At 48.3% G+C, this 25,144-nt stretch overlaps 1 protein-coding gene across 5 annotated transcripts in view; it reads right to left on the bottom strand.

Moving 5' to 3' along the window:
- Positions 1–25,144, bottom strand: part of itpr2 (inositol 1,4,5-trisphosphate receptor, type 2) — a 91,244-nt gene that overhangs the window by 9,447 nt on the left and 56,653 nt on the right. For all 5 annotated transcript variants that reach the window (XM_062546961.1, XM_062546962.1, XM_062546964.1 and 2 more), the window contains 17 exons: positions 22,834–23,021; positions 22,354–22,537; positions 19,328–19,578; positions 17,576–17,776; positions 16,483–16,593; positions 16,238–16,333; positions 15,834–15,950; positions 12,564–12,674; positions 11,976–12,168; positions 11,754–11,885; positions 11,330–11,505; positions 9,647–9,811; positions 8,886–9,081; positions 3,969–4,058; positions 2,273–2,409; positions 1,484–1,649; positions 795–955 (listed from right to left, as the gene is read on the bottom strand). In XM_062546961.1, coding sequence (XP_062402945.1) covers positions 795–955; positions 1,484–1,649; positions 2,273–2,409; positions 3,969–4,058; positions 8,886–9,081; positions 9,647–9,811; positions 11,330–11,505; positions 11,754–11,885; positions 11,976–12,168; positions 12,564–12,674; positions 15,834–15,950; positions 16,238–16,333; positions 16,483–16,593; positions 17,576–17,776; positions 19,328–19,578; positions 22,354–22,537; positions 22,834–23,021 — 2,675 coding nt within the window. The remainder of the gene's footprint in view (positions 1–794; positions 956–1,483; positions 1,650–2,272; positions 2,410–3,968; positions 4,059–8,885; positions 9,082–9,646; positions 9,812–11,329; positions 11,506–11,753; positions 11,886–11,975; positions 12,169–12,563; positions 12,675–15,833; positions 15,951–16,237; positions 16,334–16,482; positions 16,594–17,575; positions 17,777–19,327; positions 19,579–22,353; positions 22,538–22,833; positions 23,022–25,144) is intronic.

Below are 25,144 nucleotides of genomic sequence, written 5' to 3'. Positions count from 1 at the left end.
CGCCACAAACAAATCAGGCGCTAATGCTGAAGTGGAGCTCTCAGTCACATCGCCGCATACCGTCACACACAGCACAGCACAGGACAAACAATATGCTGCCGCGCTGTGGGACACACGGGCCAAAGGAGCGCACACACGCGCGCACACACACACGCACACACACACACACACACACGTACACACACACACACACACACACACACACACACACACACACGCACACACACACACACCACACACGCACACACACACACGCGCGCACACACGCGCGCACACACGCGCGCACACACGCGCGCACACACACACGCACACACACACACACACACACGCGCACACGCGCACACACACACACTTCCCATAAACACCATTCCCAGACCAACCAAAAGCAATAGAACAGCTCTACATAAAACAAGAATACTCTCTGTTAGTTTTCCATAAGGACTTTCGTTCACATTAGTAAAAATGAGTTCTTATGCTTAGTACAGGTGTACCTTTAGGTGTACCTTTAGTACAGGTGTACCTTTAGTACCTTGAGCAGTACGACTGAGATGTTGTACCTGGGGAACTACATCAGGCCTACTGCTTGTTTTTATGCTGTTAGATGTATATGTAAACTTTCATTCCAAAACGTGACACCACCTAGACCAGACTGTGAAGCAGGCAATGTGTGTGTGTGTGTGTGTGTGTGTGTGTGCGCACGCGTGTGTGTGTATACTGGATGTTGTGCATGTGTGTGTGTGTATACTGGATGTTGTGCATGTGTGCATGTGTGTGTGTGTGTGTGTGTTGCTGACCCTGATCATCTTGGCCACGTAGCTCTCGGGCCCCGTGTACTCTGTGGGGTCCTTGACGCGCACCAGCACCAGGAAGTACAGGTAGTGCCACATGTTGTGCTCCGCCTTGATGTGCTCCTCGAACGACACCGTCTTGTTGTCAAACTTGTCCCGCTCCAGCCCTGCACACACACACACACACACACGGGTGAGGAGATGCTCATGGCTGTTCCAGCACTCTCTCCACTCACACACACACACATCTGCAGTACAGCCATGATTGATACACAGCATCAGCAAGAGGGACTTGTCTTGGGTGGTGGTCTGAAGAGGGATGGATCAGAAGTTAAGCTGTGTGTGCTGCTGAGGAGTTGACTTCATGTTCACGTGATCACATTTGTACAGCAGTACCTGCACAGACGCCCCCAGTCTGCTGTCCTTTTTAGTGGCCGCACTACATGAAGCTCATAGTCACTACGTGATCGATTCAGTCAGACGATGAGACAGAGAAAAAAATAAATTTCTGCCATGTTTCTGCAGTTGATTTCATCCATACGAAGTACACCTCGAGTTGCACTTAGTAATTACAAGTTTACCAGAACGTTACAGTTCCAGGTCAGTGCTGCTCACCACAGGTAAACAGATAAACGTGTGTGTGTGTGTGTGTGTGTGTGTGTGTGTGTGTGTGTGTGTGTGTGTGTGTGTCTCACCACAGATGAAGCAGGTGGTCTTGAGGATTTCCTCCTTGCGTTGCTTCTCGCTCCTGAGGTCGGCGAAGGTGTCGATGATCACGCCGAAGATGAGGTTCAGCACGATGATGATGACGATGAAGAAGAAGAGCAGGTCGTAGACCACACGCGCCACAAACAGAGCCTCCTACACACACACCAAGGGCAACCAGAGGTCATCACACCACGCTGACCACCAGCAACACACTACACTAGACGTGAAGTGGTACATTATATTAAAATACAAAAATACGTCTATTCAGTTTATATTAAAATACAAAAATATGTCTATTCAGTTTCTCTCCTTTAAGGTGAGTGATTTCTATAACATTAGATCTAATCAATTATATCAAAATATGAAAATATAGCTATTCAGTTCATCTCATTTAAGGTGAGTGATTTTTATTTTTTTATTTTGTAAGATTGTATACCTTATACCTCATAGCTAGACAATTAGGGACCATAGACTGACATATTTGACAGTGATGTTGAATGCATCCGGCTGAAATCACATTCTCAGGAACTCTCATGGGGAGGCAGTGAACAGACATGAACCAGAAGGGTTATTTAGAATAAATACATTTTGGGATTTTGAACAACAACAGCAACAAAAAAAAAAACGTCTTGATATTTGGTGTCTCGACAACAGCAAGCAGAAATATAGTGATGATCTGGCCATCTCAGTGTTGTTTTCCATCCCCGGTGTGCTGCTGCCTTTATATTATGAGTGTGCTGAATCTAACTGAGGCGTGTCGTGCTGATGCCACTGACTTCTTTGGAGGGCTTCCGCAGGATGTCGCCGATGCCGCCCCCGTTGCGCAGGCCGTGGTTGAGGACCGTCATGATGCAGCGGATCAGCGTGTCGCACATCTGCTCCGTCTCCTCGTCGTCGTCGTCCGACGACCTCACTGTGGGGGGTCACACGCATAGAAAAGGTCATTCAAGGTCACTGGACACCTCAAAAGACCACTGGACAAAGAAAGGTCAGAGAGGGCAGCAAAGAGATGTCCAGTTTTTTTTTTTTTTAACAAATCGGACAAAAGCTATTTACAGTGTGTGCAATTAAGTGGAAAAATGGAGTCGCTAACAACAAAGCTGTTTCCAAGCAACGACCCACACATGCACAATTACTTTTTTAACAGCGCTTTGAGTGGTGAAGTGAAGGTCAGAGCGCTGCGCTCGCTCACAAAAGCTCTCCCTCCCAAGGAACACACACGAGCATCTCTCCAGGAGGCGGTGGGGGAACTATCAGATATTGAGAGCAGAGACCGGCAAAGAGCGATAGCATGGAACATGGAGAGAGAAGAAGAGAGACTGATGGACAGAAGAGAATGTGTGACAGAGAGGCTGGAGCAAGACTGGGGGAAGTGTGTGTGTGTGTGTGTGTGTGTGTGTGTGTGTGTGTGTGTGTGTGTGTGTGTGTGTGTGTGTGTGTGTGTGTGTGTGTGTGTGTGTGAGTGTGTGTATGTGTGTGAGTGAGTGAGTGTGAGAGAGAAAGATAGAGAGAGAGCGAGAGAGAGAGAGAGCGCGAGAGAGCGCGAGAGAGAGAGCGAGAGAGAGCGAGAGAGAGCGAGAGCGCCGCAACACGTGCGCACACTCTTGGGGCACAGGTGATCCATGTAGGCACTCAGGTCCCCTGAACAAAGAGCTTCATGAGTCACCACTGCACAATGACCACACACACACACACACACACACACACACACACACACACACACACACACACACACACACACACACACACACGATAAAGCTTATAATACTGTATAATACATGTGACCACGCACCACATTTAAAACACATGCTACAGTACACACACATGTTGACTGGTTGACTGGTCTCGGACTCAAATAACATCCTTGTCAAAAGTCTTCAGAAATGTACACGCTTTCTCTCCATGCCCTTAGGGTTCAGGAACACAAGCAGGGGTAGACTATGTCGACAAGCATTATGCTCTCAACAAAAGCAGAACGGCATGCTCCTCCTGGATGGAGGAATAAGCCTCTACTTTGCGGCACGGACTGAAAAGCAGCCATCCTGCTGCGCTTGTTTGGTGCGAGCCGAGGCGACTTTAGTCTGGTGAGGGTGAGGGCGCCCGGGCCCTCTGCCAAGCTGGCGCTGCCAGACGGTCACAAGGGGAGAACGAGGAATTGGCCAAGCTAAGGAAAGGGGGGTTTCTTTTTTGGAGGGAAACGCATATCTTTTCGGATGGATTTCAATTTTCTGCATTGCAGTATAACTGAGTCATGTGTACAGTTTTTTTTCCAGATAAATACTTTCTCAATTTCCCTAATTGGACACCCCTTTAAAGTGTGGCTCTCGATTTTCTTTCATTATAGCACATAATTCCTATCCTGCTTGGGTTTATTAATTCATGCACGTGTGTGTGTGTGTGTGTGTGTGTGTGTGTGTGTGTGTGTGTGTGTGTGTGTGTGTGTGTGTGTGTGTGTGTGTGTGAATGACATACTTGCAGTGACCACGACTGAAGATCCTGAAGGCCCGGTGCAGTTCTCCTTAGAGCAGGTATCCAGATCATCCAGCACGGCCGTCTCTTTCTCTGTAAGGGGGACACAGAGCAACATTTCCCCTCAGTTGGAGGCCTCTGTGGTCACTCAGGGCCTTGTGTTACACTAACTCTGCACACTGACCACTGCCTGCACGTTAACCACATTCACACTGAGGCCCCAATCTTCTAACATGTCATCAGCACTGACTCTACTGCTAGGAGCCACACACATGCCAGGTAACTTGAAATGACTTCCAACAGGTCTCTGAACATGATGCCACCGAAACATCGACAAAGTGATTTTTTTTGTACATAGAATTCAACAAAAGGGAATGAGGGCTAAATGACTGTAGTTAGAGAATTGGCAAATATGGTCTAGTTAAAGTGTCATATACTGTAGATGAAGGTCCTACCACACAGCATGAGTAACTGATGTAAAAGTCCAGGTTAAGTCCAGAAGACTGACCAAAAGGGTGACCAGCAACTGCATTAGATTATGCCTAGTGTGTGTGTGTGTGTGTGTGTGTGTGTGTTACTGAAGTAACTGCATTAGATTATGCCTAGTGTGTGTGTGTGTGTGTGTGTTAGTGAAGTAACTGCATTAGATTATGCCTAGTGTGTGTGTTAGTGAAGGTGGTAATTGTTGGGAGAGGTGAGACGGTGTTAAATAATAAAAGGCCTCAGTAGCGGAAGATGCCCAGGACATGTGAGAGCTGCAGCAGCTTCCACTGGGCCAAAGGACTGAACCACTGGCATTAGCGTGTGTGTGTGTGTGTGTGTGTGTGTGTGTGTGTGTGTGTGCGCTACATTTAAGGACCTACGTAGGCATGAATACATAGAGGGATGGGTCGGTCACTGACATTTTCTGCTGAGATAAAAGACAGGACTTGTCTCACACACACACACACACACACAGTCATTCACTTTCCCAGCTGCTTGGCCCCAAGTAAAAAGGTGACTAAAGGAAATGAAAGGTAGAAAGACAATGAATGCCAATGCAGCATACTGCTTGGCCCCCACTAAAGGTGTTAAACTATGTGTCTACAATCTGCGGTAAGAGAAAGCAAAAGCACAATGAATGCCAAAGCAACTTTGCACTAGTGGTCAGGGACCTGTCCATGTAGCTTTGCCTGGCTCCTAGTAAAGGTGATGAATAACAAAAGGTACAAAGTGTGTGTGTGTGTGTAATAACTTGTGGGGGCGTAATAACTTCCTGCAAACATAATAGTTATTGGTTTATTACGTTGGTGGGAAATGACTATGTTGGTGGGAATTTATTGCGTTGGAGGGTTTAAAACGTGCTGATTTTCATTACGTTGGTGGGTTATTATTACGTTAGTGGGAAGTTATTCCATGTAAGTTACAAATGGTGTTCCAATCCACCCATAATGTATCTATAACCATACCCACACCCAAGTTTTGATGCCTTTCTCCATCTCTTCAATGAGAATGAGTATGTGTGTGTCTGTGTCTGTGGAAGAGTCGAGTGTTCCCCTTTGCATACGCGCGTGTGTGTGTACGTGCAGATGTAATCGCGTCAGAGTGTGAATGTGTGTTTATTTTTGTGAGTGGAGCGTGCCTGTGTGTTTGTGGCAGTGGGTATGCGTGCGTATATGAAGCGATGTGGCCTGAGTGGACAGACACACACACACACACACACACACACACACACACACACACACAGAACGAGATGAGGAGATTACGTAACCGGAGTGTGTGACCGCTCCAGGGTTATGCAACAGGTGCACATGTGCTGGCAGGTTGTCTCTCACCCTGTCACACTGCAACAGCGCACGCACAAACACACACACACACACACACATATATATATAACAAGACCAACACAACAATACACACGAAACATACACATAAGTATAGACACACACACACACACACACATACAAAATCAAGCTCTAAATCTGTTCTTCCCCTGGGCATCAACACATTTGAACCCTTCAACTTAACACTTAACTCTCATCTTCACTGGACCTCCAAACAACGTCTCATCCTACTGATCCCCACACAGTGCACTTATTCTCATCCTACTGATCCCCACACAGTGCACTTATTCTCATCCAACTGATCCCCACGCAGTGCACTTATTCTCAACCTAACAGGGACTGATTCACTTGGTCTTACTGCACTGACTGCTGCTGCATTGGCTCTAGTCACAGCTTGTGAGGTGCAACCAAAAGTGTGTGTGTGTGGATATGAGCAGAAGTGAACAGCATACAGTACTTGTGTGAGTGTTGCTAAGTGTGCATCTAGCAGTGCTGGTGGGGTGGTGGTGTGTGATGCCTCAGAGACCAGAGGCCCTGCAGAGAGACTGGAGCAGCAGCAGCAGCAGCAGCAGCAGCAGCAGCAGCTGGAGGAGGAGGACGAGCCTGGACCCACACGAGCCCTTCAGCATGCTGCTGTGCACACGACTCCTCTGGCACTAACCGAGCGCACACACACACACACACACACTCACACACTCACACACTCACACACTCACACACTCACACACTCACACACTCACACACTCACACACTCACACACTCACACACTCACACACTCACACACTCACACACAGTTTCAATCTGACCCGTCCAAGAGGAAAAAACACTCAAACAAACACACATGCACGTGCACACACCCACGCACAGAAACCTCCCACAATGTCCACACAGCACACACACACACGCACACACACACAGCCTTTAGGCACGCAGGGCTAACGCCTGGACACAGCCACACTGCACTACAGATTGGTCTTTCAGCACATTTTGTTGCCCTGCCCCTGTTTATTTACATGTACCTCTGTGTGTGTGTGTACGTGTGTGTGCGTACGTGTGTGTGTGTGTGCTCATGCTCTGTGTTTTGCTAGGTGAGCTGGAAAGGTCAATAGTCCCCTTGCAGGCAACCTGATCTCACACACGCAGGGAGTGGTAAAATTAGACATCAAATAAATGAGCAACCCTGGGGGCAGGGGGGGGCACACACACATGCTGACTGTGTGTGTGTGTGTGTGTGTGTGTGTGTGTGTGTGTGTGTGTGTCTGCACGTGCTGTTGCGTAAAGATCTTAAGGGCAGGTATGCATGAATTAAAGCTTTAAAGTGTTATTAATAGACCGGATCAGAGACCTCTACAGTCTGTGTGTCTTCATGTCAGTGGAGAACTTTATGTGTGGGTACCAGTATATACATGTGCAAGTGTGTGTGTGTGTGTGTGTGTGTGTGTGTGTGTGTGTATGTGCGCGTATGTATGTACAGTATGTGTACGTGTGTGTGTGTGTGTGTGTGTGTGCGTATGATGTGTATGTGTGTGTGTGTGTGTGTGTGTGTGTGTGTGTGTGTATGTGTGCGTATGTATGTACAGTATGTGTATGTGTGTATGTATGTGTGTATGTATGTATGTACTATGTATGTGTGTATGTACAGTATGTGTATGTGTGTGTGTGTGTGTGTGTGTGTGTGTGTGTCTGTGTGTATGTATGTATGTATGTATGTATGTATGTACTGTACGTGTGTGTATGTGTGTGTGTATGTGTGTGTGTGTACAGTATGTATGTATGTATGTATGTATGTATGTATGTACAGTATGTATGTATGTATGTATGTATGTATGTACAGTACAGGCCAAAAGTTTGGACACACCTTCTCATTCGGACACCCCTTCTTTATTTTCATACTATATGACTATGAAAATTGTAGATTCATACCGAAGGCATTAGAATTATGAATTAACACATGTGGAATTATATACTTAACAAAAAAGTGTGAAACAACTGAAAATATGTCTTATATTTTAGGTTCTTCAAAGTAGCCACCTTTTGCTTTTAATACTGCTTCGCACACTCTTGGCATTCTCTTGATGAGCTTCAAGAGTCACCTGAAATGGTCTTCCAACAGTCTTGAAGGAGTTCCCAGAGATGCTTAGCACTTGTTGGCCCTTTTGCCTTCACTCTGCAGTCCACACGGTGGTTGGAACCAAAGGTCTCCGATTTTGACTCATCAGACCAAAGCACAGATTTCCACTGGTCTAATGTCCATTCCTTGCGTTCTTTAGCCCAAACAAGTCTCTTCTGCTTGTTGCCTGTCCTTAGCAGTGGTTTCCTAGCAGCTATTCTACCATAAAGGCCTGATTCAGGCAGTCTCGTCTTAACAGTTGTTCTAGAGATGTGTCTGCTGCTAGAACTGTGTGGCATTGACCTGGTCTCTAATCTGAGCTGCTGTTAAAGAGCGATTTCTGAGGCTGGTGACTCGGATGAACTTATCCTCCGCAGCAGAGGTGACTCTTGGTCTTCCTTTCCTGGGACGGCCAGTTTCTTTGTAGCGCTTGATGGTTTTTGCGACTGCACTTGGGGACACTTTCAAAGTTTTCCCATTTTTTTGGACTGACTGGCCTTCATTTCTTAAAGTAATGATGGCCACTCGTTTTTCTTTACTTAGCTGCTTTTTTTCTTGCCATAATACAAATTCTAACAGTCTATTCAGTAGGACTATCAGCTGTGTATCACCCCTGACTTCTGCACAACACAACTGATTCCCAACCCCATTTATAAGGCAATAAATCACACTTATTAAACCTGACAGGGCACACATGTGAAGTGAAAACCATTTCTGGTGACTACCTCTTGAAGCTCATCCAGAGAATGCAGAGTGTGTGCAAAGCAGTAATCAGAGCAAAGGTGGCTACTTTGAAGAAACTAGAATATAAGGCATATTTTCAGTTGTTTTACACTTTTTTGTTTTCCACATGTGTTAATTCATAGTTTGATGCCTTCAGTGTGAGTCTACAATGTCAATAGTCATGAAAATAAAGGAAACTCATTGAATGAGAAGGTGTGTCCAAACTTTTGGCCTGTACTGTACGTGTACTGTATGTATACGCACGTAGAAGGTCAGCTGCTGGTTTGAGGGTCTCCACGGGGATGCGGAAGTCGTCCTTGAAGAAGAGGAAGCCCACGATGGAGAAGAGGTAGACCAGGATGAGGGCCAGCACGGCCGTCAGGATGATGGAGCGCCCGTTACGCGTCACGCTCTTGATCACGTTCAGCAGCGTCTCCTCCCGGTACACCAGGTCAAAGAGCTGCACACACACACACACACACACACACACGCACAAGAGGGAAGTCATCATCCCTCTTCAGAATATAGTGATTCTTGTCTTGGTAATGCATTTGTTGAAATGCCTGCTAGCATGTTTTTATTTACCCAAAAAGCCTAGATGAAACATATCTGCACCATCCTACTGGAGAAGGAACTGTACAGATTAAGGTATAATCCCCACCCCTACCAAAACAACATGCGCACACGGGCCGATGCTTTCAATGCAACAACCAGACTGAGCAGTGCAGCCCCCGCAACACTGCCGTCATCACCTGCATGTTCCCACCAGAACGGCTTATAAGACTGAGAACACAGTGCACCGCCAGGAGAGACGGAACATCAGAGCTAGATCTGGGCCGCTTTCTCTGGGACGGCCACCATGGGGGGATTTGGCCCCTATCTACCCAGCGCTGCATGATAGGACAGGACGAGATGGCGGAGACAGCGGCCCCTTTTTTCCTAGATATTTTGCAGACGTTTTTCTGGCACCTTGGTGTTTGAGAGTGCGGTGTACTACGCTAGAACGGAGAGAGAGCGGCCCTTACCAGGAAGCTGTAGAAGAACTCGTGCACCAGCAGGCCCAGCATGCAGACCACCACGTAGGTCATGTGATACAGGAAGGCCACGTCCAGCACCACGGCTTTGTAGCCGCGCGGAAAAGTCCCCCGGTTGCCAATGAAGCTCACCAGAAACACGATCTTATTCAGCAGCTATGGGTGGGAGAGAGAAAGAGAAAGAGAGAGAGAGAGAGAGAGAGAGAGATGGAGGGAGAGAGAGAGAGAGAAAGAGGCAGAACATGAGACGGGATGGAGAAATCAGACTCTATCTCATGCTGGAGATTATTCACACGCGGGGCAGCAGATCGTGAGTTCCTCTGAAGAGGCTATTCATTACCCACACAGCTCGATACAAAAGCCCCTGACCGAGGCTGGGGACAGCTTGCTCCGCGTCCACAGCTTGCGAGCGAGCGAAAAACCTCATGACCACAGAGCAGCCAACTGGAGCTGAAGCAGGGGAGTCTCCTGGACTGTCCCTTCTGGTTACGTCTGGCAGGAGCCATGGCAACAAGACGCCCACATCCCAAAGATGTTAACACTCACCATGACAGACTGTGACAAATTTACCAGGGACTCTCCATATTTCCTCATATCGGATAAACACAGAGCCGTTTGGGGAAGCAGGCAGTCATACTCTCATGAAAATCTGCTGTTGGGTTTCACATCATGAAAAGCAGAATGGAACCAGAGGGGTCACAGGGAGTGTGTGTGATGCTCTACTGGACTTAATGGCTAATGGCCTAATGTTTACATCACAGTACATTAACTAAAACTAAAACTAATATTAAGTAAATACCTACTCCTACTACTAGCGCCATACTAAAGACTATTAAAGACTACTACTACTACTACTACTACTACTACTACTACTACTACAACGGACACCTGACTTAAGTCTACTACTATGGACACCTGACTAAAGTCTTCTACTACGGACACCTGACTAAAGTCTACTATCACTGACACCTGACTAAAGTCTACTACTACGGACGCCTGACTAAAGTCTACTACTACGGACACCTGACTAAAGTCTACTATCACTGACACCTGACTAAAGTCTACTACTACGGACACCTGACTAAAGTCTACTACTACGGACACCTGACTAAAGTCTACTTACTAAAGTCTTCTACTACTGACACTGACACCTTACTAAAGTCTACTACTACTAACCCCTGTATACTGACACCTGTCTACTACTACTACTACTGACACCTTACTAGAGACTACTACTACTACTACTACTACTACTACTACACAATCTTAAACTGACATCAAGGAGGAAATAATACTGATTCCCTAAACTCCAGTGGAGACTGGCCGTAGTGTATGTGACTGTAGCTGACAGGGTGGTGTGGTGTATGTGACTGTAGCTGACAGGGTGGAGTGGTGTATGTGACTGTAGCTGACAGGGTGGTGTGGTGTATGTGACTGTAGCTGACAGGGTGGTGTGGTGTATGTGACTGTACTGTAGCTGACAGGGTGGTGTGGTGTATGTGACTGTACTGTAGCTGACAGGGTGGAGTGGTGTATGTGACTGTACTGTAGCTGACAGGGTGGTGTGGTGTATGTGTAGCTGACAGGGTGGAGTGGTGCATGTGACTGTGCTGTAGCTGACAGGGTGGTGGTGCCGGCTGTGGGGTCAGGGGTCAGGGTTCAGGGGGCTCTTACGTTGGCGGCGCCCAGCAGCAGCAGCGTGGGCCCCAGGCCCAGCGTGTAGATGGAGCGCATGATGCCACACAGGAGGAAGGCGCGGATGTTGCCCGGCCTGGGCAGCAGGAAGAGCATGGCAGTGCTCATGGCCATCGCCAGCCACAGCAGGAGGGACCAGAAGGAGGACAGGACACCTACACACACACGTGCGCACACACACACGTGCACACACACACACACACACACACACACACACACACACACACACACACACACACACACACACACACACACACACACACACACACACACACACAGACAGACAGACACACAGACAGACACACAGAAGATTACCATAACCAAACCAACACAACACAACCAAGGTCAAATATTTAGCATAGTGCAAGGCAGGAACCCATATTGTGGGTCAGAGAAAACTGACCCTCTCCTTGCTCATCTTCGTCTCCAAACGGATAGAAGAGCGCCACGACCACGTTGACCAGCACGGCCAGGTTAAAGGAGATGCTGCCCCACAGAGAGATGTGCCGGGAGAACCAGAACAGAGGCCCGTTATCTGTGGGACACACACACACACACACATATCACACACCCACAGTAGGCATTCTGCAGGTTGGCGGAGACGCGGTGGTGTTGGGGTTCTTACTGCGGATCTTCTTCTGCCAGCTCATCTCGTTGTAGAGGTTTTCAAACTGCTGGAAGAAGTCGTTGACCTTGCTGCCCTGGTCGTCGCGCTCGGTGGAGGTGAAGACGCGCGTCTTGGACTCCTCCGTCAGGTACTCGCAGATGCTGGGGACGGGGAACACGATCTGCTCCATGCTGCGGTCGTGCCGCACGATCTGAGGGAACACGGACACACGTCAGCTGACCAGTCCTGCGCGGCAAATTATTTCATCTTATCAAGATACAAAAAAACTTAGATTTTGTTAGATAATTTATCTTGTTTTAAGAGTGAATTTCTTATTTTAAGTGTTCAACTTTACACTATAATCTTATTTCTAGATTCAATTATCTAGATTCAAGAAATCTTGTCAAGGGAAATTATCTTGCTGCAGATCATTTCACTTGATTTGAGTACCATCTACCTCAGCTTTTATCTTGTTTTTAGACATGCCTTTTTTGGTTTTGGTTATGGCTATGGCTATTGTTATGTAGCAGACACCTTTGTCCAAAGCGATGTTTAGCAGTGTGACCTTTGCCCTCTACCCGAGTAATGTGAGCCGTGGGTCAGTACCTCTATCTGGGCGGTGTGCTTGGCATAGTAGGTCAGGGCATCGCTGCCCTCATCCTCAATCTCCACTCCTGGCTTAAGGCTGAGCTGCAGGTTCTTGTCGTGTCGCGCCAACTGCAGTCAAGAACAGCCATGAGTTAAAAACCTTATGCATCATTCTGACAAAAAACACCAGTAAAGCAGAGTAAACAAACACCGAGACAGTTTACAACTGAAATGATTTATTGTTCTTTTCTCTATTTTTGTTGCTGTTGCTTCATTTCTTTTGAAAGTGGGCAAGTTATTGTGCTAGTGGTGTGAAAGGCCCAGTGGTGCAGTGAGATCAGGCAGAGGCGATGTGAACCATCTGAACCCAGTGGAGGCTAATTCCCCTCGCAGCAGTCTGGCTGGAGTGGAGCCCATCTGAGCAGCGCAGAGCAGAGCTGAGCAGAGCAGAGTGGAGTGCCTGAGCTATGACTAATCACAGTGCCTTGTGACATCCATCCACCACCAGAACCAAGAGTGGAGTGAGTCCGTGCGAAGGAAAGGGCCGGCACGCAGGGCTTCACCTCGGCCCGACAACCCAGACCTGGTGCCTGTGTGCCGGGCGCTCGCTCCCGCCATGGCTCCTGCAGGACACTCCTCCTCCGTCTCCTCCGTCTCCTCCTCCTCCTCCGTCTCCTCTTCCTCCTCCTCCTCCTCCGGCCCTGCGCTGCAGCACCTGACGGGACATGGGCGGGTGACATGGGCGGGTGAGAGGCCCAGGCAGCTGAGCGGTGAGCTGGCTGAGCAGCACATGAGCTGGGGAGGGCCTGGCCAGGGTCATGGGACTCCCACTCATAGGGCGGGGGGGGGGGGGGGTACTGTACGTCACGGTGCTTCAAAGCTGAACCGAGTACAGTGTGAGGACTGCACGGAGGTATGTGAGTGTGTGTGTGTGTGTGTGTGTGTGTAAACCTCATGAGTCATCATCACCCAGACCAATGTCATGAGGTGAAAGTTGATGATGTTGTTCATGAGCAAAACACCAACCAAGTAGCATGAGCTACTGCATTTGGGATTTAAATATTAACATTTCTAAATATGTAGGTATTTATCATGTAAACAGTGTTAAATACTAAAATCTTTTAACCATCATTTATCATTCATTAAAAGAAACTAAAAGGCCCTTGGTGGCTCTTAAAATCCAAACAAATCTACCTTCGAGACTGCAACCATCCGATCAACAAAATGTCAACACCTTCCCCCCCCGCCCCCCCCAAACCCCAAACACGAGTTGTAGTGACCCTGTGCCCATCTATTTTAGAAGAGAGGGCGGTGAAGTGTCACAGGAAGTCGCCCAGACTCTTCCGCTGGTGTCTGGGTTAAAGTGGGGGCCGGTGGCGTGGTGGTGTATTTTTACAATTTCACAACCACAATGTGTCAGTTCTGCTCGCCACAAAGAGAAACCATAACTGTCAGTCTACCCATCACAAACACCTTTAAGTGCTTAACTTAAAGAAACGTCCATGAGCAGTTCTTTATTGAATTTAACCCAAAGTGAATTTCAATAAGATACACGAATAGCTTGTGCTGAGTGCTATGTTTCTGTAGACAGACTCAACAATGTCTGATTAATCATACACATTAGTGTCAGTAATGAAATACTTCATTGCCAGTCAATCTGTGTCCAATTCCTGTAACCGTAGGCACCATTAACCCACGGAAGAAAATGCAACTTTAGTGATCATCAAGTCGTCATCAGTAATTCAGGATAATTGGTCACATCCATTACGGCGGCACAGTAGTGTTTTTTAAAAAGTAGGACCAGCAGTAGGTACTGTATGAAATAACTGGTACTTTTCCATCACTGGCTGAGTTGAGAATTCAGGGGAGAGTTTTCAGCACCTCGAGGGCCTATTTTATGTTCCTCACGTGGAGAAAAGGGGGGGGGGGGGACGATAGGAGAGGAGAGGAGAGGGGGGGGGGAATGAGGCTCAGACTGGCTGACTAATCCCCCTAAGAGCTGTGCATGTCAGACAAAACCATCGCCCTGAGCTCTTATCAGCTTTACCCATAAATATAACTGAGTGTGTGAGGGCTGAACGCTTCAGTCATCAGACTATGGGTGAGGTAGGTGTTTGTGTGTGTGTGTGTGTGTGTGTGTGTGTGTGTGTGTGTGTGTGTGTGTGTGTGTGTGCGTCTGCATGTGCGTTCATGACTTGTATAGCAGTCATGAGCCATATGCGTGCAGTATGAAAGAATGTGTACGAGTAGTTATCTCGTTGGGCTTGGTCATGCTGATGGTATCTATGACTGTGTGTGCATATGTTACAAATGGGTGTATTTGGGTTGCTACAGTGTGTGTGTGTGTGTGTGTGTGTGTGTGTGTGTGTGTATATATTTGTGTAAGCCACCCACAGGAACCCTGCTTTGGTCCATGAGTAAATGTACCGTTGTTGTAACACAATGTCGAAGAGGGGAAGACATGCATAGTAAAAGCAAATGAATAACTTATCAAACCCATGACAGTCAATAAAACATGTCAAATTACACTGAAGGTGACACATTTCAGGTAAGTCTTGATACAAGTCTGCAGCTAATCTGAAATGCCCTTATTAAAAAAAAAACCCTCCAACTATTCTTTTGTAAAAAAAAAAAAGGCCCTTGACTAATGATACTGAAATGAGGACTAATCCTCTGAAAGAGCGATGACATAACCCATGATAGGGGCTCGTTAGACTTTAATGAGCTCATGAATGAACCATTGCTTCCCAAGCAGGAAGAGACGACACAGTCTGCACTAGGCAAAGCCCTCCATCTTAGCAAAGACTCTCAAACTCTGATTCTCTCATTTGGGAATCTGACCCTTCGTGTCGAGGTCTGTCACTGCAGCACCCACACCACAGCCCAGTCTGGATTTGAGATTCTACAGACATAGCCCAAGGGGAAAGATTCAAGTTGGCGACTGTGAAAAATTGTCTGAGATTCTTGTACGTCCTTAGGAAAGAAAAACAGGCAACCTTGGGTCATTCGGTTGCGTTTCATCCCTTCTTGGACTGAAAATATATGAACAAGGTCAACAACCTCATGAACATCAAATCTTTCTCACTCTGCCCACTTTGAACATTTCCACCATATCGTGCATCTGACACTGTTGTGTTCAACAGCATCTGGGAGGCCACAATGACCTCAGCCTTGGTCAGCTCTCCCATCAGCATCACTTGTCACACTGCAGCCTGTTGCATCACTCTGCGTCCACCCATGCTGATGTGATGGGATGTGATGTCACGAGGAACAGGTGTCTGCTCTTACCTGATGCGCCAGGATGTAGATGTTGTGTCCGACGTCTTTGGACCTGATTCCGTCTCCGCTCAGCTCCTCGTCCTCGTTGTCCACGCCCTGCTGATACGCCTCCTTCATCACATCCACCTGGGCAGCAGCAGAGCAGAGCGCACCATGTTACACAGCTCACACACCACCACCACCACCACCACCACCACCACCACCACCACCCCCACCCCCACCCCCACCCCCCATTACGGGGCTTATCCCAGCATCTCTTCAGGGACCTCCCTAACGCCCGACATCCATGGAACCATCTTGACCACCACCTGCACCTGATTGGGTCTAACCATAGACTGTATAGAACCATAGACTGTTCTATATATACGGTCTATGGTTCTAAGTGGTCCAGTGGATCACTGCTCCACTCTTACCAGTTCGTTGGGCCTCATCTTGTCCAGGATCTCCTGGGCGTTCTCGCTGTCATGGCGACTCTCCATGATGGCCAGGAGCAGTTTGGACGCGTTGTTCTGTGCAGGGGGACAAATGAGGGCGGGGCTCAGAGGCTCCATTGACGAGCATACACAAGGACATTATGAAATACTGAGATCTGTGTGTGTGTGTGTGTGTGTGTGTGTGTGTGTGTGTGTGTGTGTGTGTGTCTGGCATGCAGTGCTACCTTCAGCTGCAGCACCAGGTCCAGCCTGTGCTTGCCCAGGGGGTTGATGGGGTTGACGATAAGTGCAATGATGATGTCAATGCCGTTGGACTCATGCTTGGCTATGCAGGTCTGAGGGAGGAAAACAGAGAGAGAGCAACGGTGACTCTCTCAACACACACAAACATAAAAACACACGGTCCCTCTCGCTTATACACACACACACACACACGCACGCATGCACGCACGCACACATACGCACACACACAAACACACGCACACACACACGCACGTACGCACGCACGCACGCACACACGCACGCACGCACACACGCACACACGCACACACTATAGTCCTATAAACATAACTACTGAAGCCTATTAGCATATTTTCAAAGAACTATCTGCACTAGACTCCCAGAACACCCGTCCCTGCCCGTGTTTGGTGTGTGTGTGTGTGTGTGTGTGTGTGCCCTTGAAAGTGTTGCGGGGCTAGTGTGAAGAAACTGGGACAGTGCACTAGGGCAGCGGTGAACAGACAGCCACCGTGTCCCAGCGCGCCCAGGCATCCTCTTTACACATCCTCTTAAAAAGGCCCGTTTCCTGGATTCATGCCGCCGTCGAGACGCACACAAATGACCCGAGGATGAGCCGGCGGCTTTCGTTTGAGCGCGCGGAAATGGGCAACATCTCCACCTCTGCATGAACTGCTCTCTCTGTTAGTTAGCCAGGTCGGTCATTAATCAGAGGGGCTCTCTGGATCACTCTCTTCATCTGCCCTCTCTCTGGTCGGACTTCTGATGCATGCTGGGATGAGCTCTAATCAGCCAATTAGAGTACTGGCATCAGCACAGCCACACGACTTTGAGGAAATAGCACACTTGTCTGAGTGAGACTGGAGGCCTCATCAGCACAGAACTGTGTGGTGTGTGTGTGTGTGTGTGTGTGGGGGGGGGGTGTTGTGGCTGGTCTGAATGTGTTTGCCATTTTGGGCTGATGATACTTTGCTGTAAGAGTGTTTGTTGAGAGTGGACCTCCGAGGCGAGGACTGGTGTTTTGGCAGGTGCAGTAGGTGGAGAAGGGGGGTTTTAGTGATTTAGCGTTGACCCTCGCACCTGATTCTCGTGGCAGGGCCCCTGGCAGTACTCGGTGATGGTCTCCAGGGTCTGGATGACCAGGTCCACGTTCCTCTGGTTGATGTAGAGGCCCAGCAGGCCCAGGCCTCCCGTGGTGCTGCCGCAGATGCAGTCCAGGAACTGCAACGTCTCACACACCAGGTTGTAGTTGGTCTTGTTGTTTTGGTTGCGCAGGAAGTTCTGTGGATCGTTAAGGAACACAGGAGAAAGCCACTTGTATCAGTAGAACACTGGACTACTTCAACTCTCTCTCTCTCTCTCTCTCTCTCTCTCTCTCTCCCTCTCTCTCTCTCTCTCTTTTGGCAGTAAACGCAAGTAGGCTGCAACCCTGAACATCTGAAGTAGGCCAGGATATGGATTCACTTAAATTGAGGACAAAACAGGGCAGGAACCCCAGTGCGTGGTGCACACTGAATTGCTGGCACGAGAGCATGAAACCATCAAAACTGAAATGCCGTCATGGAAACAAGGCACCCCTGTCAGAGTCAAACTTGTCGAGTACTTTGAAAGCTGACATGAAGAGTTGAAGACTTCACAAATGCCAAACATCCACATGTTCCAAACAAGTCGGCCTACCGTAGGTGTCTTACTATGCAAGCTAGCTCACCATTATCCGTTGGCTTGAACACTAATATATATGGGTCGCAACTTTATGAACATGGGAAATGGTGGGTCCCAAAGCCAGACCAGTTAAGAACCACTGGCAAATGAAACAGTTCACACGTTCCACTTATATATTATGCCTATATATTAATGGCTTAAATAATTCCTGAATGGTTTTGTTCTGAAGATGCAACTGTATTTGACAGAGTACAGATGCAGTTTATTGCTAGTAACAAAATATTAGCTTTCAGTGTTGTACAATCTCTTTGTATATTACGTTTAATTAAAAAAGTGTTTCAGTCGTCCCTGCTGTCACCTAGGCTGGTGTCCCATATCCAAGGGAAATATTCTCACTCCTATGTCTTGCCACTTGTAACGTTATGCTTCCATAGACTCTACCTCATTGGTAGGTAGCTGGCTTAACCAGCAAGCCAGTTTTTAAAGACATTAGGCAATAGTTAAGATTAAGGTTAGTCTTTAGTCTTTAGTGCTCGTTTCATTCCTGTTTCATGAAAACATATTTCAAGTATTTAGTTGAGAAATGTTTGACTTGTATTCGATTTTGGATGACTTTGTTATGCTCTTTGCCTGCTCATTTTGACAGCTACAAAAATAGATGGCGATAGATAATGTACGTTTTTGTGGGGAAAATGTATTAGAGGAGTATCTTCATTTAATAGAATAGAATATATTTCAATGTCCCCTTGAGGGAATTTGTTTTAGCACAGCATAACCCAGTCACAACTTTGATAATTAAGTTTAATATGTGTCTATGAGTATGGTGTTTGGTGCATGGTTTTACTAATGCATGTGTGCTAATTTAACAACTTGAGCCTGTTTCTGTTCATCCAGACACCACCCTTGAATCAATCAGTGTCTCACCAAGGCCACCCTTGTTAAAAATGTCTAGAAGTGCTCTCCACATAAACAACTGTGACCGTCATTTTGTCAAGACAAGATCCTTCAGTTTAAATGATGACATGAAATGATGGGACAATTCTCTTATTTGTATGCTGTCCATCCAACTATTGGTACAATATTATCATATAACACTAAGTGGTTCAGGCCATCCAACTAAATGACTCCAAACAATCCAAAACACAGTGATGTGCCAGTGGTGGTGCCGACCTGCAGGTCCCTGTTGTGGTTCTCACAGAGCAGCTGGAGGAAGCGCAGGATGGGCTTCATGATGGTGATGGGGGCGCTCATCTGCGTCTCCTCCAGCTCCTCCTCCAGGTCCGAGGCGTCCCCGCCCGAGCCCACCATCTCCAGGTCTGGGTCCAGCTCCTTGCGGATGGTGTTGTAGGCCTTAGAGGTGGCCGAGGACGCCACCTCCAGCTGACCCCTCATGTCCTCCTTCAGATGCAGAGAGCCTCGCCCTGTAGGGATAGCGTGGGAGTGTGTGAGTGTGTGAGTGAGGGATGGAGGGAGAGAGAGAGAGAGAGAGAGAGAGAGAGAGAAAAGAAATAAGGAAAAAAGAATGGGGGAAGATAAGAGAGAAAAATTTAAGAAACAGAAACTTTTCTTCTTCCCTAGATTGAGAATAATTGTGGCTATGAACTACAATTTCTGGATCACGCACTTAAGTAGTGGCAGATATATTCTACTCTCAGTTAAGAATGAAGTGTTGGGGAGAGGAAACCCATAACAGAGAAGCTGCAGAGACTGACTACTAAGGCTGCTGGTGGTCTTTGTTTGGCAATCACCTACTGTAAGCACTTCAGCGTGGCTAATTTGGAGATCTTGAAGTTGTAAATCACCACCGTTTCTATGAAACTGAAAATCATAATAAGGGGTTTCCCTACAAATCACGGGGCGTATTTCTATTTCAGTGTGATGAATTGGCAGGTCACAGAACAGTAGGCAAGAAATACCATGATCTGGCTGCACAAGCCGTACAAAACAAATATTTTTGTGGCTGCAGGCACAATTCAAGCAGCAACATTTTCCAGCATATTAGATATGCAGCCATCAGATTCCATCAGCCTTTCCCTCATTCAGCCCACAGGGAGTGCTAATCCAGATTTCTGGGAATCCTGATTCAGTTTAGGGAGCAATGTTGAATTCCAAGGAAACATTTTCAGATGATTTCCAAGAAAACAACATTTCAGGTGTGTTTGTTGGGTAACAGAAGTATCTCAAGCTCAATGAATGTCTATAGTTGGTTAATTCTTGATAATCCAGTGGAGCACTGTAGCTTTCATTTCAGGGCCTTACAGTTCAGAATCACTTAAGTAGACGTTACACTAGCCTGACTAACTAATCAGGATTAAGCCCAGCCTCTGTCTCGCATTAATACCCTTTATGGGAAACAAGTTATTCTTCACATAGTACTCCATTTAGTTGTTCTATGAAAATCATAACAAACAGCATCTTCACATGATTGGATGGCACATTCTAATGCACACAGCAGCTCATGATCAACTAATGTGTATTTGCTGATTATTTCCTGATAATCCAGTGGAGCACTGTAAGACTTTCAGGACCTTACAGCTCAGAATCAGTTAAGTAGAGAGTACACTAGCCTTGACTAATTAATCTGGATTAAGCCCTCCTTCAGTCTCCATTTCAAACCTCACTGGGAAACAATTTCTTCCCTGTCTAGTCCTCCATTTTACTGTTGTATGGTAACAATAACAGTGTCTTCCCAGGATGAGTTGGCATTTTCTAATACACACATCTCCACAAAACAAGAGCAGACAAAGCAATCACTTGCACTGGCCCTGTCTTTATTTTCAAACGGCCACTTCTGGGCAAATCAAGAGTTTATAAAAGCTGGAGTTCAGATGTCCCATTAGCTGGGCCCCTGGTGAGCAGAGGAAGCAAAACAGACTGGAGAGGTTTTCTCCTGCACCAGGCCAGTGCTTCTCGTAAACAAGCACTTGTTGCACAATGGGCCTTTGATGCCGGCCCTCATATGATCTGTGACATGGGACACGTGCAGTGGGCGAGGAGATGCTGAACCACTGACAAACACACACGCGCACGCACACTCTCTCACACACACACACACACACACACACACACACTCTCTCACACACACACACACACACACACACACACACACACACACGGCCTCTATCAAAGCCACTCACGCACACACACACACATACAGCCTCTATCAAAGCCAACAGATGCACACATACAGTAACACCCCATCAATTGTACCTCTGTATGAATGAGTTGCTAGTTAGTGGCATTAGATTCTTACACCAGCCAGTCGCTGTTCCACATCCTCCTCAGACTTTTCTTTTTTTTTTTTAAACGCAAAACTTTTTTTTTGGTTCCAAGCGACAGAAATAGACACTTAATTCCCTCAGATGTTGTTGTGACTCGGTTCATTTGGCTCAGCCTGCACATGCATGTACGGGGCCGGTTCCTATGCATTCCCAGCGCAGCGCTGTGTCTTTTCCCACACCCTCCAACCCTACTGAGAGCAAAGGAGCCGGAGGAATGTGAGGAAGGGAGAGGTGGGGGCCGAGGAGAACAGAAGCGCCGCCCGGGACCCAAGATGCACTGTGTGCAGCGGCGAAAACACAACGCCCAGCCCGCCCTGGCCCAAGGCCTACAGAGCCTCATGTCACAGAGCAGGAACACAGGGCCAGGGGTGTGGAAGAGCACAGGAACAATACCAGTGCAAACTAGAACACGCTTCAGAGAAGGAGCAGAGCAGGTCGGATGAAACCAGAGCGCAGACACCATTGGACAGAGAGAAAGACAGAAAGACAGAGAGAGAGAGAGAGAGAGAGAGAGAGAGAGAGAGAGAGAGAGAGAGAGAGAGAGAGCTGTTATGTCCATGTCTTATACCTGTATGTTCAAAGCATGTAACAATTCCTTTGGCAATACAAATGTCTAACTATTTGTCATGCCAATAAAGCACTTTTGAATTTGAATTTGAATGAGAGAGAGAGAGATACAGAGAGAGAGTAAGAGAGAGTGAGAGAGAGAGAGCGAGAGAGACAGAGAGACAGAGAGATACAGAGAGAGAGAGAGAGAGAGACAGAGAGATACAGAGAGAGAGCGAGAGAGAGAGAGAGAGACAGAGAGATACAGAGAGAGAGCGAGAGAGAGCGAGAGAGAGCGAGAGAGAGAGATAGAGACAGAGAGATACAGAGAGAGAGAGAGAGAGAGCGAGAGGAGCTGCTGCAGCTCACCCTGCTTCTTGTGCCTGATCCCGGAGCCCTCGGCGTCGTCGTCCCTCTTCCTGCTGCTCAGCTCGAAGGTGTTGACCGACACGGTGGCGCGGATCTCCTGCTGGGCCAGCCGCATGCGGTCGTAGAACACCTTGAAGAAGCGCTCCGACTTTTTCTGCTTGTACAGCTGACTGTAGAAGGAATTCTGCGCAAGGGGAGAGAAGAAATACACAAACAAACATGGGAAAATATGATGACTGACGAATTTCGCAACCTAACAAACAGAATTTCTAACGAGGGAAGAAAGAAATCACCTGAAAAAAGTAAATAAATAAAATCATTTGACTGTGGTGCAAGCACTTTTACAAAAAAGTTTAAACAACCTTACTAGTTGTTGTTCAGTGCTGCAGCTTATGATTATTTATTTAATTAGTTCAAGTTCAATTCACAGTAATCTTTCAAGACGTTTTGGACATGCTTGTGTCTGTCCCATAACTGTACCTGTATCTCTGTGTTGCCTCCTCGGAGCAGTGAGATGCCCAGTAGCACGCTCTCCTCGAACACGCGGTCATTCTTGGTGCTGACGATGAGGTCGATGACCAGATCTGAGGCGCCCACCTTGTCCAGCAGGCACTGGGTGTCCTGTACGTTGAAGCCCGGCCTGTCGTGGTCTTGGCCTTGAGAGCCCCCTGTGGACATAGGACATCCACTAGCAATGCTTACACATCCCTTACCATCCCGTATATGTGAACCTCTCTCCAGCTAACATGAGCATTTATTCAGTGTCATAGCTATTACTAACATTATGAATCTGCTCAGGGGAGGATGGGTGATCCTGTCAAAGACCAGTGTGGCAGTCAAGACCATATTAATCAACACCACTGTGAATCAACAGAAGACCACAGTGAACAAACACGACTGAGAGGCGTCTGGAGAATCCCCTCGCAGCTGGAGGTCTCCTCTCCTCACTCCTTCAGGTGAGACCCTAACTCCTGCACACCTGCCTCTCTCTTCCTCTTCCTCTCTCTCTCTTCCTCTCTCTCTTCCTCTTCCTCTCCCTCCCTCTCTTCCTCTCCTTCTCCCTCTCTCTCTCTCTCTCTCCCTCTTCCTCTCCCACTCCCTCTTCCTCTTCCTTTATTGGCCTGGAGTGCCACTGCAGGAGAGAGACCATCTCCCAACACCTCCAGCAGGGGGATCATCTGGTACCAGCGCAGCAATGCTACCGTCCCAGACACCACACCAGTCCCCACTTTGGTACCGGCGCAGCAATGCTACCGTCCCAGACACCACACCACACCACACCAGTCCCCACTCTGGTACCGGCGCAGCAATGCTACCGTCCCAGACACCACACCACACCAGTCCCCACTCTGGTACTAGCGCAGCAATGCTACCGTCCCAGACACCACACCAGTCCCCACTCTGGTACCAGCGCAGCAATGCTACCGTCTCAGACACCACACCAGTCCCCACTCTGGTACCAGCGCAGCAATGCTACCGTCTCAGACACCACACCAGTCCCCACTCTGGTACCAGCGCAGCAATGCTACCGTCCCAGACACCACACCAGTCCCCACTTTGGTACCGGCGCAGCAATGCTACCGTCCCAGACACCACACCACACCACACCAGTCCCCACTCTGGTACCGGCGCAGCAATGCTACCGTCCCAGACACCACACCACACCAGTCCCCACTCTGGTACTAGCGCAGCAATGCTACCGTCCCAGACACCACACCAGTCCCCACTCTGGTACCAGCGCAGCAATGCTACCGTCTCAGACACCACACCAGTCCCCACTCTGGTACCAGCGCAGCAATGCTACCGTCTCAGACACCACACCAGTCCCCACTCTGGTACCAGCGCAGCAATGCTACCGTCCCAGACACCACACCAGTCCCCACTCTGGTACTAGCGCAGCAATGCTACCGTCCCAGACACCACACCACACCAGTCCCCACTCTGGTACCAGCGCAGCAATGCTACCGTCTCAGACACCACACCACACCAGTCCCCACTCTGGTACCAGCGTAGCAATGCTACCGTCCCAGACACCACACCAGTCCAGTCCCCACTCTGGTACCAGCGCAGCAATGCTACCGTCTCAGACACCACACCACACCAGTCCCCACTCTGGTACCGGCGCAGCAATGCTACCGTCCCAGACACCACACCAGTCCAGTCCCCACTCTGGTACCAGCGCAGCAATGCTACCGTCCCAGACACCACACCAGTCCAGTCCCCACTCTGGTACTAGCGCAGCAATGCTACCGTCCCAGACACCACACCAGTCCCCACTCTGGTACCAGCGCAGCAATGCTACCGTCCCAGACACCACACCAGTCCCCACTCTGGTACCAGCGCAGCAATGCTACCGTCTCAGACACCACACCAGTCCCCACTCTGGTACCAGCGCAGCAATGCTACCGTCCCAGACACCACACCAGTCCCCACTCTGGTACCAGCGCAGCAATGCTACCGTCTCAGACACCACACCAGTCCCCACTCTGGTACTAGCGCAGCAATGCTACCGTCCCAGACACCACACCAGTCCCCACTCTTGTACTAGCGCAGCAATGCTACCGTCCCAGACACCACACCAGTCCCCACTCTGGGCTTCTTCAGCAGCACCACTGGTGCCACTTTGTCACTGGTCCCTTTGGAGCGCTGCACTCTGCTCTGCCACGTTCTTAATGGCCCTGGTGAATGCCCGAGACGGCAGAATCGATGCCTCTCGCTCCCAGTCACTGTCCGCGTGGCTGACATTTCAACTAATGCAAACACACAGTCTTATTGCCTTGCAATGATAAAT

This window comes from Sardina pilchardus, chromosome 10 (genome assembly GCF_963854185.1).
Source record: "Sardina pilchardus chromosome 10, fSarPil1.1, whole genome shotgun sequence".
In the NCBI taxonomy this organism is placed as follows: Eukaryota; Metazoa; Chordata; class Actinopteri; order Clupeiformes; family Clupeidae; genus Sardina; species Sardina pilchardus.
Note: the sequence above shows the minus strand (reverse complement) of the source record. Positions and strands in the feature narration are given on the sequence as shown.